Genomic DNA, 26,427 nt, shown 5'->3' with positions numbered 1-26,427 from the left:
CTCTTAAATAGTGATGATGTGCACATTTGCTTGCATGCACATGCATGCAAGCTCATGCATACATATACACAAATAAGCACTGATGCAAATGAAGGCAGGCTGGAGATCACTTGCACAATCGCGCACAGCCCCCCCCCATCACTGATGCACAGTCCACACGCACAGGCACGGATGAGTACACGCATATAGATGGATGCCTGAATGCACAAGCTCCCTCGCCCACACACACAGACTCAGACCTCATTATGGATGCATATAGCACAAACATATAAGCACTCACGCACACACACACACGCACTCATGAATGCACACACACAAACACTCACACACTGACACATGAATGCACACACACACACACACACACACACACACACACACACACACACACACACACACACGCACACAATTACACACACTGACACATGAATGCACACACACACACACAAACACACACAGACACATGAATGCACATACACACACACACACATAAATGCACACGCACTCATGCACACACATGAATGCACCACCACACTCTCTCCTCCCCTGAATTCATTACACATGCATGCACATGCACACATGCGTGCACACACATAACATAAAAGTGCTTAGGGACTCAGTTGAGCACGCACACACACACACACACACACACACACACACACACACACACACACACACACACACACACACACACACACACACACACACACACACACACACAGACATGCACTAAGCCCTCCATACATTTCACAAATCCCTTATTTTGCACACACACACACACACACACACACACACACACACACACACACACACACACACACACACACACACACACACACACACACACACACACACACACACACACAAATATAATTCATGCAAGCACTCTTAGCCCCACACCCCTCCGCTGCAAACAACACGCACACAGCCAGTCACGACATGCATGCAGGCACACAATAGAATCAACCCAGTGCAGACAGGGAAATGGGCCATACAGTTTCATACAAACCCAGCACAAGCCTGCACACTTTACTGGAGTCAATGCATGTACACACACACACACACACACACACACACACACACACACACACACACACACACACACACACACACACACACACACACACACACACACACACAGACACGCACACACCCAGGAAATGCAGAAAGCAGACACTGACACCAGCGAGGGCCAGGGGCCGTCTCGCTTTCCAATAGACGTCGACGTAATTTTCCTTACAGCAATTTTTCCCCCTGAAAATTACAGGCAATCAAACCCTTCCTCGGTTACCATTTATGAACAGATCAGTCCTTACTGTCGCACACAGCGCACCGGCCACAGAATGAGCCATTGTGAGGACGAAACTGTCAAAAACAAATACATACGCGAAGAAATACCCAGCCGGCGTCAGCGAAATAAACAGTTTGTATGTGGAGGGGGAGGCGGGGTTGACGTCGGCAGTGGGCTAGCGGTGTCAGATGTATGTAAATATATGTAAACCAGCGAGGTGTGATGGCGCATACACTCAGCACTGCACAGGCAGAATGTGGTCCAAGCTTGAAGTAAGCTACTATTCAATGTAATCTTGTGGTATCTATAATGCATTCGCACGATCATTGTTAAAAGTTTTTTTTTGGGGGGTTGTGTGAGCATCCGAGATGCCCAGCCCGGGTTCACGTTGACCAGCAACAGGTCAGAAACTTTGAACAGGGCACCATCTAGTGTTGAGAATCAAGAAGATTCCTTTCTCCCCCACTCCCAACACTCAAAAACGAGGCGACCTACTTTCTATTAAACAGCTCTGGTAAAAACAACTTTGTTCATTTAGGATGAACATTTAAACCACAGCTAACGAACAGAAATCGGAACGGAGCGAATACTATGGGGCAAACCTGCAGAAGGAGTTTGGACGTGGAGAGAAGGAAGGAGGAGGGGGGGCTGGGTGGGTATGGGTTGCCAGATGTGTTTGTTTGCATAAGCGCGATGTGATGAACAAACCCCCATGCAACTCTTAACCCCTCACTGTAAAAGGGAACAGTCTGAGCCGCTATACACGCAGTGCATCAAATATTTATAAGTTGTACGTGTCCTTGACTTGCCACGCGGTTGTGATGCTGTCGGATGTGTTTTATCATGTCACGTGAGCAACAGGTTTAAACAGATTCACCACCGCGTTCTCAGAGATCTCTCATCGAGCTGCCTGCCTCGTGACGTGAGCATCACTTGACCTGATTTTGGATTTTTAAGTTAACAAAAATATGAACACGTCATCCTACATCTCTGGGAGGCAAAGAAAATCCAGTTTTAACTCCAAGTAAAAGATAAAGCCCAGTGTTTTTTTCAAACTCGAAAACAATGCATCTTGGACATAAGAAATTGTTTTGCGCACATGACGTCAACTGTATGGTTTATTACGCCTCACCCAGTTGAGAAAATCCCCCCCCCCCCCCACCACCACCCCCACCCCTAGTCGCTCATGGGTAAAACATCTAGCAGATGACAGCCTGTACACATATTCACAATGGGATAATTTGCAAATGTACATTACTCCACTAGCTTGCCATCTCAAATGGTTCAATTATATTAACTCCAGGACAATCAACGAGGCTTCCAAACCACATTCTCAGTGCAAGTCAAGAGGCCAGGAATTGGATCGCTATCCGAAACCCCCCCTCAAACACCAAATGTAGAACCAGTTAAATCCATCAAACAACACATAAACGTGACCCAAAACTAATCAGCATAAGCTAGCTCTTAAACAACAAAAAAAAGTATCGGGTCGGAAAAAAACTAAACAAAACCAAACAATACAACGCAGCAAATGGTGTTTATTGTCAAAGTGTAGATAGGAGGGGGGGGGGGGGGGCGGGTAGAACAATGTTAATATGTGCATATTCCATTACGGTGTACTCTTATAGTTGTGCAACAAACTAAGCTACAGTATATACAGACACCTATCATTAGACGGTTGATCGCAGGATGACAGTGGTTGTACTGTATAACAGTAAATCTAGTGGGCCGGGCGATGCTTGGGACTGGACAGCCTTGTGAGGTCCTCCTCTGCAAGGAGGGGGGGATAGGGGGGATAGGGGGGGGCCCAAGACTTTGGTATCGTCTGTTTGTTTGTTTCTTTTTTTCTTTCCGAAAAATGCAAAAAAAGTCAACGCTTTACTCTTACAGTGTCAATATCAATCAACCAACACAACTAAACACATCCATTAAAACATCCACGGGAATATACGCAACGCAACAAATGTTATGCAGAAAGAAAATCCTCTTTTATTTTTTTGTCGCCCATCTCATCTGACTGCCTCTATAGCCTTTGTCGATAATCCAGTAAAAGGTTAAACGAAACACTTAAAAATGTTATACATATCCCATAAAAAGCAAAAAAAAAAAAATAAACAAAAAATAAAAAGAATAATGTTATGAGAACTCCCCAGTCTCTAGAATAGCAACAATGCTTTGTGAAAAATATACGTATAAGTAGAGTGAACTAAACATTTACATGATTTTACAGGCGGAAAAGAACATCTTTTTTTTTTTTGTCGTTGACATATTTCTTTAGGATAATACAGCCCCCACAGTCTCGTGGACCGGCCTTAGCGCCGTTCCTCCCATCGTAGTCCGTGGTACACGTGGCTCCTCGGCCAATCACAGGGCTGCGTGTGTATTTGCATTGTGTACACATGTATACAAATACTCAAGTTTACATTTGAGCACCTGGCGTATATGGCGTACGTGTCTACGTCTGTCTCTACATGTGTGTGTGCGCGCGTTTGTGTGTGTGTGTGTGTGTGTATGTGTGGGTGTACATCAGTGTCTAAATTTTGTGTGTGTTTGTGTTTCCCGATTGGGGGCCCCCGAAAAAGGAAAAATCGCTCATGTCCCTGGCCGTGGCTGGGGCTTTAAATTTTCTCTCTCTCTCTCTCGCTCGCTCGCTCTCAACAGTCCCCCGAGTTATGCGAGTGGGGCCCCGTCTCCATTTTCCAGTCTCTCTGGTCGCCGGTGGCGTCGGGCTGGCCCGCCTGCTGGGAGGTGGCGGGGGACAGGGACATCTGCCGGCGGGGGTTCCCGCTGTGCATGGTGTTCCAGTGGCGCTTCAGATCCGACGCCTTGATGAAGGCCTTGTCGCACGAGCCGCAGTTGAAGGGCCGCTCGCCGCGATGCTGCCGCTCGTGGTCCTTCAGGTGCGACTTGTGCTTGAAGGCCTTCTCGCAGATCTGGCAGCCGAAGGGCCTCTCGTTGCTGTGGACGCGCTCGTGCCGCTTCAGGTCGGGCCCCCGGATGAAGGCCTTGCCGCACACCACGCAGCGGTGCGGCTTGAAGCCCGAGTGGATCTTCAGGTGCTCCTTGAGGTGCGCCGCCGTGGTGAAGGCCTTGGGGCAGTGCTCGCAGCCGTACGGCCGGTTGGCGGTGAGCAGGCGCTCCTTCTTGGCGTTGTGGTCCAGCGGCTTGGCCCCCGTCGCCTGGCAGGAGCCGTGGTCGCGGTGGCCGTACAGGAGGTACTCCAGCTTCATGTCGCTGGAGGAGGACGAGCCCCAGCCGTGGCCGTGCTGGTCCTTGCCCATGCTGGTGCTGTAGTTGTGGGGCTGGGAGACGTGGGAGCCCCCGGCACCCATGCCGTCCATTCCCTGGTCGTAGAAGCTGTTCTTGCGCACTTCCTCCATGGCTAGCTCCTTCAGGATGGCGTCCTGGGCGCGCATGCCGTGGTCGCCCGGCGCCTGGTTCTCCCGTGTCTTCATGTTGGTCAGCTCGCGCTTCTGGGTGCACAGGTTGTCCAGGAAGTTGATGCCCAGGATCTGCCCGGACGACATCATCATGTTGATGTCCTTCTTGCGCACGGCCAACCGCGCCGTGTACATGTAGTTGAGCACCTCCTCGAAGATGTCCGAGCGGATGAAGTCCAGCTCCACGATGGAGTTATCCTCGTCGCTCTGCTTCTTGAAGAGTTTCTTGAAATAATTGCTGCAGGCCGCCAGAACGCAGCGGTGGGCCCTGAACTCAATGTTCTCCACCACCACCACTACGTCACAATGCTCACCTTCCATCCTCTGTTGGTTGAGCATCTTCAAGAAGGTGGCTTTATGGTCATAGTCGATATATCTTAATAAGTCAGACATGTTGCAGCTGTAATAGGGCGAACCTGTAAAATATGTATAAAAAAATGCAACATATAAACAACGTGTGCTATCATTTGAGATTAATGAGAGGACATAGAGCACAGATATGAATCCTGCAAAAGTACGGGGTGGAGCATTAGCAAAATTTGCATGCCAATTATGATAATTTATACAGCCGAAGTACGCAACTGTCATTTAGTTTCAGCAAAACATGCAAACAAATATTAATAACGTCATGTTTAAGACGGTCCGCACAACTAAGCGCGGAGAACAGATAAAGTAAACAAAGGTAGGCAAGTCAATCATGCAGAAATCCTTCGGCTAAAAGGCCCGACAGCGTTAAAAAAGCGCGACTGTTTTTCCGGCAATAAAAAAAAACAGCAATATTGAGAAATTATTGAAACAGCCGAAATGCAAGCGAATAACTTTATCGCACTATTTTCACGCCGGCGTTGTTGCGTGCGAATAGGATAACCTTAGCAAGAATATTTCACATTTCACTGCGCCCAGCCATTTTGGTCAGCAAGCCTCCATTGGCATGTATCGGTGTCTTCTAACACTTTACAAATACCCCGGAACAACGTTACACCGGCGATCACAAACGCGCACCAAACAATCTCGCTTCCCGGAACCCATTCGGCACAATTAACGGTGAATTAAAATGTAATACCCGAAGCCTGAACGCGATCCTTATGTTGTCACGCAAGGCAGTCGACGACGATCCAAAGCTGTCGTTTTTCCTCTTCCTCCTCTTGTTGTGACTATCAGGCTCCGGAGGAAATGCTGCATTTTATTGCTGCCACCTACAGCCCCGGAGCACGCACGGCTCCATGGGTGGGGCGTCGGAGGAGGATGACTCCTAAACCTTGGGGAAAAACCTCGAACCGTAATTATTACCGCACCCATAAATGTGCACTTTGCATAGCTCAAGGGTGCGCTTATTATGAAATAAATGATGTTATTCTAGGTGGTGATTGACTTTTGGCACAAGGCGCTTTTAATCGCCTCCCTCGTAGTGAAATGGCTCGCAATAGGATGTGTACTTTAAATGTAGACTTATGCCAATGAGGAGCCAGCGGTAGTTTATGGTAATATTTCCACCAAATGCAAAAGCGTTTAAAAACTAATAAAATAAACTAGGTTTAAATAACTTTTCGCATTTTATTAAGAGAAGGAACGTTGAAATACGTCAAGTATGCTACCAGAGAAACAAATGAAAATAGTATAATATATTTTTTCCATCATAGATACCAAAATCGACTTGCATAGCAGACATTGATTGAAATATAGTTCAGAATTTCAAAATGTTCATGACATTTTAAACAAAGCTCCACCGACCACAAAATTCAATGATGTAGTAAATATTTTATTTCAAAAGAAAATGACAAATTATAATGAACACACCTTTATTTCACCATTGAGAAGGCATGGCTGTACATGAACGACACGTGTTATTTTAAATAGATGGAATAGTTGAGAGGCATATAGCTTACACATTCAGGGGGGGGTAGACAGAATACGCTTGCTTCAGCATCAAATGTCGGCGGCGATCAAAGACGTGAACATGTTCAGCCATATAAAAAATAAAGAAGAAAAATCAAATCCTAAAAAACATTCAAGGCTTGTACTGGCACAAAAATCAAAAACAATCCAGCGCAGACAGGGGATTTCTTTGGAGTTTGACGAAGAAATTAGCCTCTGCTTAAGCTCCATGAGAGATGTTTGTGTGAAATAAATCAAAAATACTGAGATGATCAACAATAAAAACAGAATTCAAGTGCACATGACAAACATCATTGGCGGAAGATATATGCTTTGTTGTTTGGTGTGTGTTTTTTTAATAAGAAAGCTTATTGAGGCCTATGTACAGTATAAGTACAGGGTGGTCATACAGGACTGCAGTGGTATACCTTGGTGTGGAGTTGAGTGGTGAGATGCTCGCTGAAGATGAGGTTGGCACGTCTACCTACCGCTAGGCTACATAGGGGTGTCCTCTACATACACAGCCCATACAAAGCACTGGGAAGCTTTCCGGAGTGGATTTTGGCTTCATTTCATAAATAAAACTGCTGCAATTATTATTCTTCATCTTAATCATAAAAAATGCATCAATTTCATAAAGGCAGTAAAGAGAGAGGGGGGGGGGGAGGGGTCACCTTTTGGCTTCCCTGCACAAGAATAAGTATTCTGCGAGTCAACAAGAGATTTGTTATATAGTGTCGTTGTATCGTCTTGCTGTTTATTTTTGATACTGCAACGTTGCACCCTTCTCATGCACAAATGCACCATTTTGAGATGGACAGAAATGGAGGCAAGCCGCAGTCGCTGGAGAGCAGGAGCCATCAGTTCCTTTAGTGTTCCCTCCTTACATATACGGAACCCATGGTGGCTGATGGGGGATGGAGTCCTCGTGGGAAAACATCCTTATTCCTACGAGAGGGAGCACACACACACACACACACACACACACACACACACACACACACACACACACACACACACACACACACACACACACACACACACACACACACACACACACACACACACACACACACACACACACACACACACACACACGATATTAGGCGCTATGTTGCAAGAGTTGCCGTTATCATGGTCACACTTTGCGTCATTGAGCAAAAAGTAATTCCTGTGTCCGAGGGCGATCATGAATGAGTGAGAAGAATGCTGCACTTATGCTCTGCCAATGTGATTTCATAGCAATGGTTTGGACCAAGAATAATCCACCACTGTAGATTATTCTTATTTTATTTTTTAAGCATGAGCGGTGTTACACTGAAATTCTTTTAGCTCAATAGAAGAAGTGTACAACCGCCATACTTGCGACTGTAATTTCTAGAGTGTCTTGAAAACACGACAGCAAGCGACAAGACGGACACTAAGGGGAGCGAGTTTCCCTCCCATGGAGACATCATAGGGCTAGGAGGCAAGGAGATAACGAAAAGAGAAGGGAAGCTACACAAGGGCAGTTTGACAGACGAGCTGGCAGCATCTGGTAGCATCTTTGTTCCTGATCTCAGCCTGCATTCCTGCTCATTCAAAGCCTTTCTCCTCCGCTGACAGCTGTGACAACCAAATATTTAATTGGCCGCCTAGCCAGCATCACGACGAGGCATGTTTAAAATAGTCGTTAATGAGTGCTCTACATTTGCAATTGGCAGGAATATGGCAATGGCATTTTTTTCAGTTAATTCATTCGTGCCTTCGTCGTTGTAATTTTTTTTAAATGTACCGACTGTTTTTATTACCGATTTATTTATTTAGCTCTTTATTTTATATTTAAGTTCAGACAGGATGCTGCGGCCCCTCTAACCCCTCCTGAAGGGAAAGAAGACACACACACACACACACACACACACACACACACACACACACACACACACACACACACACACACACACACACACACACACACACACACACACACACACACACACACACACACACACACACACACACACAGAGGAGTGCGAGTAAGGTGCATATATTAGATGGCACGCACGTCAGAGGGAGCAGGAGAGGTGGGAGGGGCGGGCCGGGTGTGTGTGCGTGTGTTAGTCCGTGGAAACAAAGCCGACCATTCCCATCTGGTGAGTCACGCGAGTGCGCACAGGCACGTAAACACACATGCAGGCACGTACACGCATGCACACGCATTATGCACACACGCTCACACCGCCACCTGTTCCTTCACTACAACCCTGAACCATGGGCCTACTTCCCATCAGACGTGAAATCACAGGAGTCACAGGGGTACGAGTTAACGCAGATTGCGATCGAGGGGAGACACAAACGCACGCAAGCGCCCCGCGTCGGAATTCCGCAGAGAAGAAGGTTGAAAATGAGAAGGAAAAAAGAAGGATTAGAAGGTTAGAATGTAAACAAAAGGAGGGAGCGGGAGATTGCATTGCGCGGCTCTGTGCCAGAACTGAATCTGACAACACAGACAAACAGGCAAGTTGAAACACAAGCCCCGACGTGCACAAAGCTGCCGCAAATGCTGGAAGAAAACAACAATCCGACCTGTTTTACGGACCTAAGGTGGTTTGTTCACCAAACGGAGGGTTGAAATGTATCGGCACATAACAGCCTTTAAAAAATAGTTCGATATACACATCTTTTTGTAGCATTGTTCCCTGCCAAGCTTTTAGTTAAAGCGAATAAACAGTGTTCCCTAGGATGTTTTCCAGCAGCGGTGCAGAGGTGTGTGCACGGCGCTGAGGTGCGTGTGCACGACGCAGATGCGAGCGTGCACGGTGCTGATGCATGAGGGGGCGAGGAGGTTTTAGTGGGACCACGAGAACTGTACGAGGTGCATTCCACTGGAAATGGTCTGAGCCAATGGTATTTTGATATGATATAACAAGAAATGTCATGTGAGCACACTATAGCCTCAAGCCTTATTATAATGCCATTAATATTGGCGCAAACAGTCTGCAATTTCTAGCCTTTCCATCGTCTAGGTCAGAGGTATTCAACGTTTTCCAGGCCAAGGACCCCCAAACTGATGGAGAGATGGAGCGGGGACCCCCTACTTATATATTGTACCAAATTGTGTTTTAGATTAAACTGGGCCTATAGTGCCATGTATCTTAGTACCTTGTTATTTTGCATTCAATACTAAGATATTCAAATAATTCACAGGTTCATATATTCATGTTTTCATTTTAAACATGTGCAAGGTACAGTGAGTAGGGTGGCCATGCCACTGCCATTCATAAACATAACATAACAAACTGATACCTTCCAAGATCAACAATGTCTGTCAATTGCATGTAATCATGCATAAAAGCAATTCAAATGGACATTTTTAGTTTCTTTCTTACCACTCCGAGAGTAGTCCGGTAACTTATCATCCCCAGCGTGTCCGGTTGCTAAGCGAGGTCAACGTCTTTGGCGGACTATTTCTGCTGATCGCTTATTTTCCCGATAAATGACATTTCAATTTGTGGAAAAAATTGCTGGGGGAATATAAAAAAATGTCTAATCAACCAAAACTTTTGCGACCCCCCCCCCCTGCAGTACCTCCGCGGACCCCCTAGGGGTATCGAACTCCCTGTTCAAGACCTCTGGTCTAGGTTAAATAATACTGTTGCTTCTGTTCCACCGCATCAAATATGCAGGCTACCATCTCTGATTAAGTCTCTTTTTTTTTCTCTTTATGCTTCCTACCTTTAGTCTAACATTTTATGGGCTAATGCCGTCTACAGTATAATTATGGGCTTTTAATCTTCAATAGCAGAACACTCAGGGTAGTTCACTCAGGGTATTTTCCACAATATTTCTACAATGAAAATAATGACAATTTAACCCTTGAGGGGAATGCAGAATTATATGTAATAAAAAAATAATGCATTTAGGGCGCCAAACATAATTCTGAATAAATAATAAATGGTCTAATAAATGACTGCAGTGGCGCTGGTCTTCCAGTGGTGGCGCTGCACCACTGCTGGATGCATGGAGGAGGAACACTGGTTATATGTTGAATCACCTTGCCGATAGCTTCTCTAAAGACACGTGTTTGCACTCAGGGCAGAGCCTTGACTGACGGCAAACCCCTCCACCATATGCCTCCAATGATTAATGCCTTTATGGTAAAGTCTGGAGTTGAAAACACACTTTAACACAGTCTGAGGCATATTTCGGTCTCGTCAGCGCAATTATCGGATCAGATTACACTAGATACAGATGACAGTGCAGATCGTCAGCCTGGAGGTGCATTAAGGAGCAGAGCAGGTTGGGTCTCTCTCTCTCTCTCTCTCTCTGCCTCCCTCCCTCCCTTTCTTTCCCTCTCCCCCCTCCCATCATGGATGGCTGGCGACGTGTTTAAAGGGGTTAGGCTCGGCAGTGTTGACAGAAGCTCGCATTGTCATTTGTTTGCTAAACACCACCAATGAAATGGGAGCTGCAGCTAAACGGGTTGGTGTTAACTTGATCTTTGGGTTATTGAAACATGGGAGGTGAGTGAATCCCCTCCAGACACTAAAGCAGCGTTTGAGTCAAACTACACTGAACACAAGGACCTCCAATCTACAATGTAATCTATATACCCTGCATTCTGCCATCAAAAACATCAAACGAGGCGGCATTGCATTCCCATTGGAATTAAGTCAAGAGACCTCCGTCACTTGGCTTCGGCCTAGTTTGACTCTCCTCAATAACGTCATTTAGACAGTTTGGGTTCTGGTCACGCAGGAGCGTCAGCAGGGCAGGTCTGGCTCTCCGGGTCAGGGTCGTCACTCTCAGAGACGAAGCACACTGTGCCGGGTTCCCAGCAGAGGGGGGTGTTGCCCCCTGGTTACTGGGGATTGCATGAGAGTGCCAGCAGCAGCAGTAGCAGCATTAGCACGACCAGAATAGCCCAGTTTAACGCTTGGTCCTGGGGGGGGGCAGCCTGTAATTGACAGTGCGTTAGGAACGTTGGCCTATGGCCCGGCACTGTACTGCGCCAGGGGAGCTCGGAAAGAGGAGTGAGGCATCGGGTGTTAGTGCTGCACAAGAAACATTGGTGTCTGTACTGGTTAGGAGCTAGGTCTTTCAGAGCAACGTGCAGGTTGGCATTCCTGGGTCGATTGCAAATCGGTTAAAAAAGGTTAAGTCATATTTAATTGCATTACGACTGGAATCATTTTTGTAATGCAATGTGCACGCACAGACCACAGAACTCGAACATGATGCAACCAAAGGTAAGAGAAATGCTAGAGTGCAAATGCTAATGTCAACCTGCACATTGCTCTTAACCGTACCAGTAAAGTGCTAGGACTTTAACCGTACCAGTAAAGTGCTAGGTCTTTAACCGTTCCAGTAAAGTGCTAGGTCTTTAACCGTACCAGTAAAGTGCCAAACCTTTAACTGTACCAGTAAAGCACCGGTTCTTTCACTGTACCAGAAAAGTGCCGTGCCTTTAAACGTACGAGTAAAGTGACGGGCCTTTAACCGTACCAGTAAAGTGCCAGACCTTTAACCGTACCTTTGAAGATCTATACCTTTAACTGTACCGGTAAAGAATTACGCTATAAGCTGTATCAGGAAAGAGCCGGTTCTTTCAATGTACCATTAAAGATCTTGTTCTTTAACTTTAGAAGTAAAGACCCATGTCTTTAACCGTACCAGTAAAGAGTCACGTCTTTGACTGTACCAGTAAAGAGTCATGTCTTTAAATGTACCAGTAAAGAGTCATTTCTTTAACCGTACCAGTAAAGAGTCATGCCTTTAATCGTTCCGGTAAAGGAGGAAAAATAGGAATTATTGGAAGACGGTGTCGGTGGGGGGGGGGGGGAAGCGGCATGCTGAGAATGGAGGCCACACTTTGCAAGCTCAGTGCAAGCAGAACCAGAACCAGATGAGACCGGGACCTCGTCCTCTTACCTGGGTCAGTCCTCGCCCTCGTCTGGGGTGATCTCGGTCTCTTTATGGACCACTACTTTGGTCACTGACATGTCGGGGTGCTGCTCTTTAGCCTCCTTAATGGCCTGAGCCAGAGCCTACGCACGACGCGGAGCGGGGAAGTGCAGGGCGAGTAGATGGCCACCGGGGGGAGACAGAGAACAGGAACAGGGCGGGGGAGGGGGAGGTGTTGGTATTTTTAGGTCAATCATGGTTGCCAATGTTAGGTCACACACATGTAGGAGAAAAATGACACCAGCGACGGCTGCAATACGTCGTTATCTGCCACCCGAAATTAAGGAGATGTTAATGTTATTAAGTCAATGTGTGAAACGGGGAGACAGGCCGCGTAGCGGAGCTCACCACGGGTCAACAGAGAACAGTTAAGGTCTGGGGGGGACAAGGTCTCTAGGGAGTTAGATTTTTTCTTCACGGTCAACTGTACAAATCCAATCAATGACAGTACAGAGCGATGACAAATCAAGGAGGGAAAAATATAAATCAATCGATAAAAAAAAGCAAGCGAGTGTGAGAGAGAGACACGACCGGGCGAATGAGTAAAGGCTAAGAGGAGACCTCGTCGTGGTCGATGTCCGTGTCCCCCGTGATGACGATCCGCTTCTCGATCCTCGTCTCCGAGATGCCGCCCTTCACCATCTGGGGAGCGTGGGGGGAGGGCGACAGGGAAAGACCCCCGGGAAACCTTAGCATACCACTCAATGCTACCCAGGGCCCCGTGACTTAAAGGTTGTATCAGCGAAGTTGGGTGACGTCACTTCTGTTGGTAGTTAAAGCGTGATCCCAGACAAACGGAGCCAGCTCGCCCCTCCCTTCCGTGTTTCGTGCATTCAGTTAAAAAGATCACGAACGCAGCGCAAAAGCCCACAACACCCACCCCCTTGTCGTTGATTGGTTGGAATACTATTTATTTTGGTTTTGATTGGTTGATTTGTTTTTGTGTGCGATCTCGGCACATAGGCTGCCTACAGAGACGCGTTTTTTTGACGGCCTGCTTATGGGGCGGCCAGCTGAAAGATCAGATGTGTCGGCCTAGAAACGCTGGAACAACCTTTAAACCTACAGTGGATTGACTGAAATAAACGACGGTTGAAAAGGTATAAAGTCTTCACCATTCAAAGCGTGAAAATACATTCATATGGGAAAATATGAGCATTGATAGTAAATTCAATGCAGTATGGCGGTTCAATTCATTCAATTTGCCATTATATTTGACCATGATAAAATTATCGTTAACAACTCAGGTCGGTATTTTTAGCCCCACACATAGTGACTCGGACCCCCTGGGGTTCTGATGATTAATGCTCACACACAGCTGTGCTTTTTATAGGACACATGGAAAGGAAACACATCCCCCCCCCCCCCCACAGTGTCTCCCCCGACAACCTTAGTGATGTGTGTGGTTGTCGTGGTGCTGCTGGTCTCTGAGGTGATGGTCTGGGCGCTCAGCAACACTCCAGGGTCCACGTCACCGTTGGTGTCTCCCTATTAATTAACACACAGTAGGAGAGAGGCGGGGGGGGACGGGGGGACGGACACACACACACACACACTGAAATTACTGGCAACACTTATGACATCAAACACTTACCAACAGATTTCCTAATGGGAAAAACACGATCAATACTCGCTGCTCAACACACAGGTGGTCAGGTGGAGTCAAGCTAATTGTATTTGCATAGCCCTGAACCGCAGTTACAGTCTCCAAGGGCTTTGCAGCCCATATATTTATGACCGACCCTGACCTTAGTGCAAGAAGACACTCCCTCGTTCCCGTGATGGTTAGAAGTGTTTAACAGGCTGGGTTTCAATACCGATCGGTTATCAGTGTTGGTTCAGTGTGACATACTATACCACCAGGTGTGAGTGTGATTGGCCGTTACGAGCCGTTTTGAAAATCTGCCTCTTCTGACATCACAAGGGGGCGTGTCCCCCTAGATGTGTGCTGGCTAGATCAGTCTACCAGTCTACCCAGTGGACTGTTGCAAACGTTGCAAATTCCGTCACACATCTAGGTAGACACACCCACTTGTGATGTCAGAAGAGGCAGATTATCAACACGGCTTGTGACGGCTAATCACACTCACACCTGGTGGTATAATACGTCACCTTTGAGTAAAGTGATGTACAGCCATGTAGGTGACAAGTACCTCGGCGGACTCGTAGGTGGTGGTCTTGGTTTCCGTGTGGACCACCGGGGAGTCCTTGGGGGCCGGCTCCTCCTGTAGCGTGGCCGACTCCGAACTCTGCTGAGGCAACGGCCGCAGAGAGGGAGAACCACAGAACGAGGTCAGACACAAACCAGGCGAGTTAAACAGGCTTTTGAAACATGTTTGCACAGTGCAACTCCTTGCACTTGGTATATATTTTCAAAAACCCCAACGAAGAACCACTGACTAGACTGCCACACCGCACTGCCACCTGGCACCCAACTTTAGTCATACATCGCTCCGCTTCTCCCCTATTACAAAAAAAACAACATTCACTCCATCGATCTAATAAAGCCGACGTGCTGCCCTAGCCAACCACATCTGGAGAGACCAAGACCAGGCTTACGGTCGCGGGCGTCGACCCAGCTATCCTCATCCTGCTCTCCACGGTGGTGGGGACCGGTGTTGGCAAAAACAACCGGGAGAGAAAAAAAACGAAATTTGTTCGCCGCTGTCCCCGTGCCCCCGAGTCCTGACTGCCGGCGAGAAATGATGAATAGCAGCGGTCTGAGTGGCTTGCCCCACATTACGTCAGGGCGGCCCCGATACGCCTACTCATGTGGCCTGGGGGGGAAGGGATCACAGAGGGGCGGGGTTTACACGTTTCCGAAGGACGGATTGAGGCTGTGGGTGTGCTGGTTTTCCCTGCCACACTCTACCGCCCCCTAGTGCGCGGACAGACAGACGCATGGGCCTTCTTTCTACGGCGGCCTGGCATGTGGACCGCCCATTGTTCGGTCGAACAACGCCGGAGTCAGCTGCTCTGCCAACCGAAAACAAGCGTCTCTTTGAGCCGCCGGGGACACTTGGGATACGCCCGGCCCCGGCTCGGCGGAGCCCGACGTCATCCCCGCTCTCGCTCCGTCTGAGACCGCCGAGATATTTACCGTCGAATCAGCCGGCGTGGCGTCCGTCGCCGCGGCGGCGTCACCGTTCTCCGCCGGCTTGGGCTCTTCGGACACCTGGGTGCGACAAAAAGCAAGGCCCCCTATGGTAAGAGACGCCGTTACCACGGAAACGGTGTGATCAGCATGAACGCGGCGAGAGGTACTGCCCGGTACACCTGTTATACAACATAACACCCCCCCCCCCCCTCCCCGCGTCCAGCTGGCATGGCAGCTCAGAGGAGGAACCCTGACTGGGTTCAGACCCCCTGTACGGTTGGGAGGGCCTGAGTAAGGAAAATAGGAGGTCACCTTGAGGAGGACGGGGCTCGGGGAGGAGGAAGTCCATCCCAGGGTGGACTGGAAGGAAAGGAGGGATAGGTCGAAAGACGGGAAGGAAGAAAGAGGACAGTCAAATACACAAACACAGTCAACACATCGACAGCTACAACACAGAAGGAAAGAGGAAGGATGACAGGGGAATGGTGAACGGGGAACGCTGGAATCCAAAGAGCAGAAATGCGTTTGTATGGGTTGTGGATTGCGTGCAGCACCCTAGCAAGGTTCATACCTTTATACCGGGTAAAAAAATTATTGTAAATATAAAGATCTAAATTCGTTTCTCCGTCACAGCTACGGGCGTTTCTAGTCATCTGCATTCAGAAATCCCTCGCTTTGAAAAAAAAAGAAGCTGATCTTTGTGGAACTAAATCAGCTTACAACACAACCCATACAATATTTCTGGTTAGCCGTCGTGCTGGGGGGGGGGGGGGGGGGGGGGGGAGTGAGGGGGAGGTCGGGTGAGGAGGGAGATAGCGGCAGCGTTGGCGTTGGGCCAGAGCTATGAAGTCACCGCTTCATAAAGGACTAGAGCTGAGAGGAAGAATGCGTCTGCTAACCCTCGGCCACAAACACACAGCTAGGAGCTGGGCCATAACTCAGCCGTCGGCTGTTGGGCAGACCGCACACGAACCGCCCGTTGACCAGATTCGTAAACAAGTCAAGACGGTGAGTCGAGTTTCAATCGAGAACATACGGCCAAATTGATTGCAATACGAGCGTCTGTAACGACCCGACTCTGAACCGAGTAAAGTTCTACATCGCCGTGGAAACTCTCCGAGACTGCTCTCTCCTGGGTTCATCAAGTGCGGCGATGTTTATGAATAATCCACAGCCTTCAAAACAAAAAGAAACCAGTGCCACATTCTCTGTTCTCCCCACATAATCGACCCGCTCAACGCAGCCGTTCATGTAAAGTAAGCAGTTATAGAATTCAACAACACCAACCGCTCTGAAAAAAATTATGAATAAAAGCGTAACAAGGCAGAGGGCTTGGAGGAGCAACTGAAAGATGTTGGTTTCTGCTTTGGGAGGATGAGCGAATGGCGCTTGGATTAGGGGATTGTTAGCCATGCAGAGCGGTCGGGTTAAGGTTCTCGTCGTCCTGGTTTGTTGTTTTTTCCGTTGTTAGAACCAGTCGGCTTGTAGGGTGGGGGGGGGGGGGATGCGCTGGAAAATGACCATTTAAGTCATTTTCTGGTTCTCTCTGGGAAAGCATACGGTACCACGTCTAGGCCGGTGGCCGACAGCTCGGTGGTGACCGTGGTCAGCTCGGTGGCTTCGGATCGCTTGGTGACCTCGGCGATCTCGGTGACCTTTGACAGCTCCATCACCTTTGACAGCTCGGTGACCTCGGTCATCTCGGTGACCTTTGACAGCTCGGTGACTGCGGTCATCTTGGTGACCTTTGACAGCTCGGTGACTGGGGTCATCTCGGTGACCTTTGACAGCTCGGGGGCCTTTGACGGCTCTGTGACGGTGGAGAGAGCGGCGGTGACAGCGGACAGCTCGTTGACTGCGGACAGTGCGGTGGCGAAGCCGCCTCCGGGCTGGACCTCCTGGGCGCTCTGGAACAGGAAGACGTCCTTTGGTGCGCCAGCCTTGAACTCCGCCCACTGCTCACCTTCCTTCGCCGACATGCTGGTGAACTCTGACCTCTCCACCGTCTTCACCACCTCGGACACCCAGGAGGCCTTGGCCCGGGTGGGCGAGGACACCCCCTTGAGCTGCGTCACCTCGATGCGCCGGCTCTCAATCTTCAGGGTGGGGGCGTCGCCCGGGCCCAGGATCACGCCCCGGCCGGCGTACGCCTCCTCCTTCTCCGTGGCGGGAACGCCGCCGTCTTCCTCGTCGGAGGCCGAGGGGACCTCGTTTTCGGCGACGTCTTCCGTTTCCCCGGCCGCCTTGGTGATGCCGCCGGCGGCCATCTTCTCACCGGCGGCCATCTTGTCGCCGGCGGCCATCTTGTCGTCCTCGGCCTCCCTGAGGATGATGAGGGTGCCCTTCTTGTCGATGATGGCCTGGGACACCTCCTGCCGCACGGTGCCGGGGCTGACCTTCACCACCGACCGCTCCGACGCCTCGCCCTGGGAGTCGGGCGTGGTCTTGTGTGCGCCCTCCTCCTCCTCCTCCTCCCGCAGGGTGGTGGCGTCGGTGAACACGTCGTCGTCCATGGTGGTGGACAGGCTCATGCCGTGGGGCCCCGAGGACGTGGCCCCGTCCGTGCCGTAGCCGTCCGCCACCAGTTTGACCAAGTAGCGCACCGCCTATGGAGACACGGGGGGCTTATGGGACGCCGCGCCATGTTAGTGGCTAGAGAGGAGCGCGCGCGGCCGTCCAAACGCGCGGCTGAAGCGCGGCAACCTTCAGGACTCAAAGACACTCCATACATTAAGACACTCCATACGTTAAGCACACTCCATACGTTAAAGAGGACTCAAAGACACTCCATACATTAAGACACTCCATACGTTAAACAGGACTCAAAGACACTCCATACATTAAATATGACTCAAAGACACTCCATACGTTCAAGACACACCCAAGAGGGGGCGCAGAGGGGATTTAGTATCGGGACACGTTCTCTGCCTGCACCTGGATAGATAGCCTCGTGCTAATGCTGCCACAGACACGGTGCAAGAATAAGAAATATCTTTACCACGCACACGCACACACGCACACACATCTAGTCGACAGAGATCCCTGCATCGATGATTTTCAAAGGCGTACTGGCATGAAAACAACATTACTAAAGTTTGCGATTTACCTCATCTTTGGCCTCTGGCTCCATCTTGGTCTGGTCTGCGGCCGGCTCCTCTCCATTGGTCTGGGGGGGAGAGGAGAAAGGGTGTCACGACGGCAGGACCTTGACGCAGAGGTGTTCAGCGTAGGTCTGGACAGCAAGGATGCCCAGAGAAGGGCTTCTACCACAGTTGAAATAAGTCTGTGAAGAGGCAAATTGCCGCCTCTTCAAAGGTTTTCCATAAGTAGGACTCAATCAAGGCACACCCGGTTGCACAACAAAGCAGACACGACTCATCTGCACCTTCAGAAAAAATAAATAGGAAAATAATACAAAGGCAACGAATCATACGGCGGCTGATCTGGGATATTGACTAAATGCGTGCACCATCCAGTAATTGGATTTACTAAAAATGCTTAAAGCGCTTTCACATCATAGACCCACAAATAGCCCTGTGAAATAAGAAAAACCCAATATTATTCATCCTTCGGTTGAATACATTTGCGTTGGTTAACCTTTCACTGCAGGGTACCTAATTTACCTATACCCTCATGCAATATTCAGAGCACTACTCATCACACGATGAGACTAAAACATACAGCCCACAGCTACTTCTTAAAGTTAGATTTGTACTATTGCTCCGTCCCGGTGACCGCAGCCAGAGGACACGATAATGATGTCATGCCTTGACGATTGACATCGGGGCACCATCTCCACTAATCAGACAGGGCAGCGCCCGCGTCACCTTGTGTTACAGGTGCACACCCCCACGGTGATGAGACATGGGGGCACAGGGGTTCAACTCTAACCCACCCTCCCTGAGGTCCAATGACCAATTACCACTCCATCCCCCCGTCAAGACTTAAGAGCAGGGCAGATCTGGCTTCTTCAGTCGTTGGCCCCAGACTGTGTAACGAACTCCATCTTCATGTTAGGCTAGCCCCTTCGGTGCCCAGTTTCAAATCCCTCCTAAAAACTCTTCTCATGCATTTAACTCCATATAAGTTGTATTATTGACTGTGTCCTTATTCGTGCTTTAAATAGTTTTGTTATTTGTGTGTTTATAACTAGATAGTGGATTTGTACAGCACTTTGGTCAACTGTTGTATTATAAGTAAACTTGACTAGACTTGAAACCCCCATGACTGCTTGCAACCCTTCGTTAGCCAATCACACACGAGCCTCGACGTGTGGTGGTGGTGGTGGGGGGGGGGGGGGGGGGGTCGGCTTACGTCCTGGGGGAGGAGGAGGGGCTCGATCATGGGAGGCTCGTCCGCCCGGAGCGAGCGGGCGGGGGACGAGGAGAGACGCTTCTCCCACTCGGTGGCTCCGGCGCCCGCCATACCGGCGTCGCCCGTCTCCAGGAAGGAGCGCTTCAGCTCGCTGATGTTGGTCTGATGCTTGCCGAGGTCGGCCGACGCGTCTGTGTCCTGGACCGCCGAATCACCACACGGGGGGGGGGGGGGGGGGGGGGGGGGGGGGCAACGGCGGTGAGAATCACAAGGACAGGCCATGCATCCAGTCCGGGGTACGTGGGGGGGGGGGGGGGGGTCGTGGGAGGCAGTTGACGCCGGTATTTGTTGAGGAACTGCTACCGGGTCAACTGCTCCTATGACCCGTCACCTCCCCGTCACACTCTGGAAGAGAGGCCGTCTGCGCCAATCGCTCGCCGTTTGGGGCAACATGAGAGGCAAATGCAATGCATGATGCGTGCCAACGACGCTGCGGAAGCGTCCGGAGACTCGCTTGGTCCAATGAAAAACCAACGTAAATGGGAAGGCTTCATGCATGGCGTTATGAGTCCGGGTCAAGTGCAACACTCCCAATCCTCGTTAGTTTCACCACTCTGCAAACCCTGCGTTAGTCGATTCCGTTTACATTCACTCAGTCAAATGTGTGCATCCGCAAGGATGTCACTGTTAGGGATATCGTAACGTTCTGCAGCCCAAAACGTCTGACGTGCTGGTCAGTTACACGGCTAGAGTCTTTACGTTTTTACAATGGAGGGGTTAGGGTTCTTCAAACGTTGCGTGCGGTCGTCATGCGCCGCTGCCTTACCCACCTCTAGCATCAGATTACTGTGCTTGATAAAAACGTTTTCCCCCTTCACGCGCCTTATGAAGCTATACTGTGAAGACACAAGGAGGGAGGAAGCAACGTCAGGTGAGGGGTGGGGCTTTAAATACACTGCTTCCTTCACAGAGAGAGAGAGAGAGATGGGGAGTTTTGACTTCAAATCGATACGCCCGTTACATACAGTATCCACACCGGTTACTGTTCCGTACAGGGAACTCAAGGGAAAACTTGAAATGATACCTTCCGGGCCATGCCCGAAAATAACAAAAAAACTAAAAAGAGGTCAAACCAAAATGTGCTGCAGTGATCCAAAAAAGAAGATGAATTTCTCCAAGATGTACAAACAAAAGCACAAAAGAAATTAGATGGAAAAATTTATCCATTTTGCCAAGAAAAATCCTGGGCAAAAGTACGGTCGTATTTAATTATGGGGATAATCTGTATGGTTATTGTGTCTTCATAGCGTTGATGGTGGCTGTAGGCGGCAACATGTCACAAAGAAAAGGGATGCTTTATGTTTCGGTAGTGGTGGTGGTTTCGATGGTGGTGATGGACGGTTGAGCGGAGAAGCTCAGTGCATCCGATTGGCTGAGCGATGCAGAGAGCTGGGCCACGAGGCCAACTCAGCAGCGTACCTGGGTCCGCATCTCATAGTCATCCTCTGCCTCCGACTGGCAGCCGGTAGAGAGACAGAGAGACAGAGAGACAGAGAGACAGGCAGAGAGAGAGAGAGCGAGAGACAGAGACAGAGAGAGAGAGACAGAGACAGAGACAGAGACAGGGAGAGGGAGAGACAGTGGAAGACAGCAAGAGAAAGAGTGAGACAGGCGAAAAGAGGTGAGGCAGGCATTGTAAGAGTCACATGACGAGGAGAGAGAATACACCCACACAAGAGGGAGAGAGCAGTTAGAGCAGTGAAATAAAGGAAAGGAAAGTCAATCAAGGGATTAACGTGGCCTCTGAATTCCTTTGTACAGGAGTACCCTAAACGTCATGCACTGGTACACATGCGTTACTGAGAGGGCGCCACTCCTTCTGTAACCCCCTTGTCCGGTTTTCCGAGAACAGTTCTCTCATGCATTAAAGACTACAAACAAAGAACCCCCCCCCCCCCCTTGACAACGGCACCATCTCTCCTCAAACATTTACTGTGTGGATTGGCTAGGATGTGTCGTGGTCAGGTCTCTTGTTTTAAAAGATATTGTGACAGACCTCGCCAGGGGATCATGGTGTTGTCATGGCTTTGACCATACTGTTTGATTACTCTATGCATAACCATTTGTTCGTTTGTGTACAAACCTCCGTGGCAGTCGTCTCCCCGTCAAACGCAAAGTCGGTTTGCTCGCTGTCGGTCTGTTTTGTGTCAAACAAACCGAACCAATTCCCATCGAGAGCAGGAAAACAAAAACGAGAGAACCCAACTTTTGAGTTGTTTGAATACATTTTAGACATTGTCAATGAAAGGCACAAATGAAAACAATGAGAGGTGTCTCACTTTTTGTCCCATTGTTGTAAATGCCACATTGCAAAATAAAAAAAACAACAACACTACAAAAAAAAAAAAAAAGGGTTTTGTCAAAATAAAAAGCAAAGTAAAAATGAGCAAGCAACACAGGGCACAGACAGACTCAGAGGAAGTAGAAACCTTATGTCAGTCACTTTGACACCTAATGTATCATCTTAACCCTGGTGCACAGGTGGAATTTGCCGAAGAAAAGGTTCCGGTTGTAAGAAAAATCGACGGGATTTCCGAAACCGACGGGATGAGTTAATTAAGCGCTCTCCTTATGTCAAAAAACAACCCATAAAAAACGATTGAGCCGAACCAGTAATCTGACTTTCAGGTCCCCTCCTCTACAGACGTGTAGGGTGACGGTGGGGTGGGTTGCGATGGAATGGGATGGGCGCACAGGCGCTGCTGCCGGCCGTGAGGAACGATGAGTCAGTGGGTCTGAGGAGAGCATGACTAATGGGTCTTGCCCTCGTTGCCCAGAGTCGGCAGCTCCCACAGAGCAGTGTGCTTAATGCATTACTTGGCCCGTTGCTGCAGGCCCATTCTGAATGCAGGAGAACCCACTGACCCGCATCACACTTGAGCTAGTGGTGGACAAGTGTTTCCATGCAGCGCGGTGATCGAGCGGCATGTCAGGGTGGTGACTAGAAAGATCTAGACTAGGAAAGTATGCAGAGAGGGTGGAGGGGAAAGACTTGAGATGGGTTAGCCACAGAGGCGTGCAGGAGCGTTCTCTGGGAAGGATCCGGATGAGTTGGGTTTGGTGTGAGGTTGGCGAGTATGGGCGTGTGCATCACATGCTATTTTTGTCGGTAGCGATAGTGACGGGGCTCGCATGCAGAGGAGGTATGGAGAAGATGTCTTTATTGCACTGCCCAAAAATGTGGACGCATGAACCACTAGCCCCTCAATGCCTTACACTACAATGTGAGTGATGTTAGTTACATTATTGTGACTATGACAGTCATGGCATGCTTTTTATGTTGAAAAGTGTGGTGATAAATTGATTATCACACGTCCCTTGTGTAGACAAGAGACCTCAAGCCCTGCATCAATGAGTCACACCGACTGTGTTGGCGTGGTTTCAAGATCCTAGCTTCCTTGAGCTAAAAACACCCCTAGCCTCCCACCGCTGTCTCCTGTCTAACCCTCTGCTGGAGACGGAAAGGGAGCGGGCAGAGAGCCATCCAGCGATGAGACGGCCCGACGTGCAGGGTTACCACGACAACGAAGATGGAGGAGGGATGAGGTCATGTATGGGCGGGGGCGTTGGGGGGGGGGGGGGGTGGCGGGACGCGACGATGAGCGAGGCGGGAGATCGGGTTCTGAAAGTACGGGCAACTTCCCACCGAGGGGGTGGTGGTGGGGGGCACTTAAAAAAAGCCCCCCCCTTCCCGACCTCAAGGAACCAGAACCCGGGGGGGGGGGGGGGGGGGGGGGACATGGTGGATGTTGCCCCCGCAATAAAGAAAAGGAAGGGCTCCGATACCGAACCGCACACTGACACACAGACGCACACACCCACACACACACACACGGGGCGTACGTGCACACACCTCATCCTCCTCCTCTTCCTCTGAGCTGTCATTGAATCCCTGCGCTATGGAGGCCGTCAACGAGGCCGCCTTGGGCTCCAGGTAGCAGAGGCACAGGGCCAGCGGGAAGGAGAGCGTGAGGGCGTACGGCACCGAGAAGGACGTGGACAGCAGGAAGAAGAAGATGAAGAGGAAGCAGGGGATGAGCGAGGGCGATTTGATGGGCAGGAAGTGGTGCGCGCACTCGGGCAGGAAGCGCAGCTCCGCCAGGTCGGGGAAGCTGATGTAGCCGTCCTCGTCCAGGAAGGACATGACGTCGGGCAGGTGCAGCGAGAAGGAGAAGAGCGTGCCGCCGCCGCCGCGCCGCCCCGCCCCCTTGCCCAGCTCGCCCAGGCGCTGCTTGCGGGCCGACAGCAGCAGCACCTGCTCCTCCAGCAGGGCCGCCGCCCGGTCGGCGCGGGCCTGCCGCCGCCGCCGCCCGGCGCCGCCCGCCGGGCTGACGGACGAGGCGCGCTGCCGGGTCAGCGTCTCCCGCCGCCGCCGCCACCGCACTTTGGCGGAGGACACGGGCGAGGAGGGCAGCGAGAGCTCAGAGCGTAGGGGGTCGGAGGAGTACGCACAGCGCTGGGGGGTGGGGGCGGGCGATGGGGGGAGGGGAGGGCGTGATGATTGGGGTGTAAGGTTAAAAATGGAGAGGCGCGCAGTAGGGGTGGGGGGGGGTGGGTGGAGCCGATGGGGGTGAATACGCATGAGCACACGCGCACACACACACACACACACACAAACACGCACACACGAGTATAGAGTGGGGTCAGAGAAAGGACAAGAAGAAGAAGAAGAAGCTAATTAGTAAAGCGTACAGAGAGGGAAAAGACAAAAAGCCCTGAGGTCTACACACTAGGGGGCGAGCTCAGAGCACCTGGGCTCCGACTCTTCACAGCCAAAAGACACAAAGGAAAGGGAAAAGGAGAAAAAAAAAAAGGAATAAAGAAAATAATCGTAAAAAGCTTGCAAAGACAAAATCACACGACCGATACTTGGAAGGAGAGCGCCTTGTCCCCTGCAGTGTCCCCTGTGTCCGCAGACAACAAGGGGCCTTGTCCGTCACTATAAAAGGCGTTGTTTGTACAGGAGGGTTACGGCGTTCCGGGGCGTGGAGCAGCGCATCGGTTTACCTTTGTGTCGTGTCTCAGCGGAGTGGTGGGCGTGGCCTCCGCCGTCGCCGTGGCGTCGGCCTGGCCGTCCTCTCGCTCTTCCCGCTCCTCCTCTGCCTTCTTCTCCGGCGTTACCGTGGTGATGATGTCTGCCTTGGCCACGCGGTCGGCGGTGTGGTCCTTCATCAGGGTCTCGTGGTTCTCCATGATGGGAGCTGAGCGGGGGGGGGCGGGGGGGATGTCAAACGCGGGCCCCTCACAGTAGGACATCATGGCGTCATGGTTTCCAATGCCCGATCAATAATAATGTCAACATGTTTTATTGACCCGAACAACGAGCTCCATTTTCTTTTTCTAGCAGCAATATTGTGGTGCCCTTATAGCAAAGGACAGGGAAGAGAGAGCCAGGGGAAGTGGGTCGGGGAAGAAAGGGAATGACATAGCATAGGACCACAGGTGGGAATCGAACAGGGGACGCTACAGGGCGTGCTGAACTCATGTTCGGCGCACTAAGGGGTGGAGCCACCCGGAGCGCTGCTGACAAACGGCTGCCCTCTGTGCCACAGCTAGATGGACCGTTGGCTTTGGTTGAGAGGATATAATCAGAGGATCGATAGCCTTTTGAATTCCGACAGCATTGTCGGTTCATTTATCAGTTCTCTCAATGCCACCGCCATTAATTCTAATTCGTTTTCCTTAAGAAGGAGAAATGAATTAGTACAATGAGTACTTTCCATAGCTGCGTCTGTGGCAGTCTGATGGCCTGCTTACTTTTCCTTAGATTACTATAATGCAGACTTGAAGACTTACTCACTTAATAATAGGAAACAATTGAGCAAGGCATATCGTAAAAAATATAAGGTAGAAAATGTTAATGTTGTACCTTATGTATGCAAGGTATGCATTGCAATGTATGCAACACTTAGGACTTGAATTCCTAAAATTCAACTACCCGATATGCAATGTCATAAATATATGTGTTTTTTTGGAGGTACAATGAATGAATGAATGTCATCCAAATCACATTCAGGCATTCATTCTCCATGTAAAAAAAAAATATATATCTTCAAAAGTGTCCCCTTCCAGGGAGGGGGGGGGGGGGGGGGCTGAGGACTGAGGCTCTCACCTCCATCCAGGCTGCGGGACATGTTGTAGCGCTTGCTGGCCGAGCGCTCAAACAAGGGCGCGGGCCGGATGATCTGGGAGCTGGCCCGTCTGGTTTGGGCCTGGGTGCGCCCGCTGTACCGGAACTTGGAGCCCAGGCCCAGGAACTTCTTGGGGGGGGCTTCGGGGGACACCAGCCTGCCAGCAGGGGGGGGGAGGGAGACAAGTGGGCTCCGTTAAAAATCAAATAGTCATTAACCGACGGCGGTTGTTAAAGACAGACGGTCATTAGCCGATTGGGCGGTCGAAGGGCAGATACA

General features: G+C 50.1%; 2 protein-coding genes across 10 annotated transcripts in view; both read right to left on the bottom strand.

Annotated features, from left to right (window-relative positions):
* Positions 1-2,467: 2,467 nt before the first annotated feature.
* On the bottom strand, positions 2,468-5,886 carry LOC130387348 (zinc finger and BTB domain-containing protein 14-like). The gene is made up of 2 exons (XM_056596379.1): positions 5,792-5,886; positions 2,468-5,144 (listed from the first exon to the last, which is right to left on the bottom strand). Exon 2 carries the CDS (start codon positions 5,119-5,121, stop codon positions 3,943-3,945), a length of 1,179 nt encoding a protein of 392 aa, XP_056452354.1. The 5' UTR covers positions 5,122-5,144; positions 5,792-5,886; the 3' UTR covers positions 2,468-3,942.
* A 563-nt stretch (positions 5,887-6,449) lies between these two features.
* LOC130386962 (protein 4.1-like) overlaps positions 6,450-26,427 on the bottom strand; it is a 45,469-nt gene continuing 25,491 nt past the window's right edge. For 4 of the 9 annotated variants that reach the window (XM_056595868.1, XM_056595861.1, XM_056595860.1 and 1 more), the window contains exons 11-23: positions 26,130-26,305; positions 25,025-25,218; positions 20,788-20,853; positions 19,958-20,155; positions 18,750-18,809; positions 17,209-18,249; positions 15,956-16,003; positions 15,647-15,721; positions 14,700-14,798; positions 13,936-14,034; positions 13,108-13,188; positions 12,514-12,629; positions 6,450-7,551 (exon numbers count right to left, since the gene is read on the bottom strand). In XM_056595868.1, coding sequence (XP_056451843.1) covers positions 12,519-12,629; positions 13,108-13,188; positions 13,936-14,034; positions 14,700-14,798; positions 15,647-15,721; positions 15,956-16,003; positions 17,209-18,249; positions 18,750-18,809; positions 19,958-20,155; positions 20,788-20,853; positions 25,025-25,218; positions 26,130-26,305 — 2,248 coding nt within the window. In that variant the 3' untranslated portion in view covers positions 6,450-7,551; positions 12,514-12,518. The remainder of the gene's footprint in view (positions 7,552-12,513; positions 12,630-13,107; positions 13,189-13,935; positions 14,035-14,699; positions 14,799-15,646; positions 15,722-15,955; positions 16,004-17,208; positions 18,250-18,749; positions 18,810-19,957; positions 20,156-20,787; positions 20,854-25,024; positions 25,219-26,129; positions 26,306-26,427) is intronic. The other 5 variants (XM_056595863.1, XM_056595865.1, XM_056595864.1 and 2 more) reach the window with 5 other exon arrangements.

The sequence above is a fragment of the Gadus chalcogrammus genome, chromosome 8 (assembly GCF_026213295.1).
Source record: "Gadus chalcogrammus isolate NIFS_2021 chromosome 8, NIFS_Gcha_1.0, whole genome shotgun sequence".
NCBI lineage: Eukaryota > Metazoa > Chordata > Actinopteri > Gadiformes > Gadidae > Gadus > Gadus chalcogrammus.
The sequence above is the reverse complement of the archived record's forward strand: the minus strand, read 5'-3'. Positions and strand labels throughout refer to the sequence as shown.

What these genes read in the sequence shown, in the direction of transcription:
- LOC130387348 (XM_056596379.1), bottom strand. Translation starts at nt 5,121, where the DNA reads ATGTCTGACTTATTAAGATATATCGACTATGACCATAAAGCCACCTTC.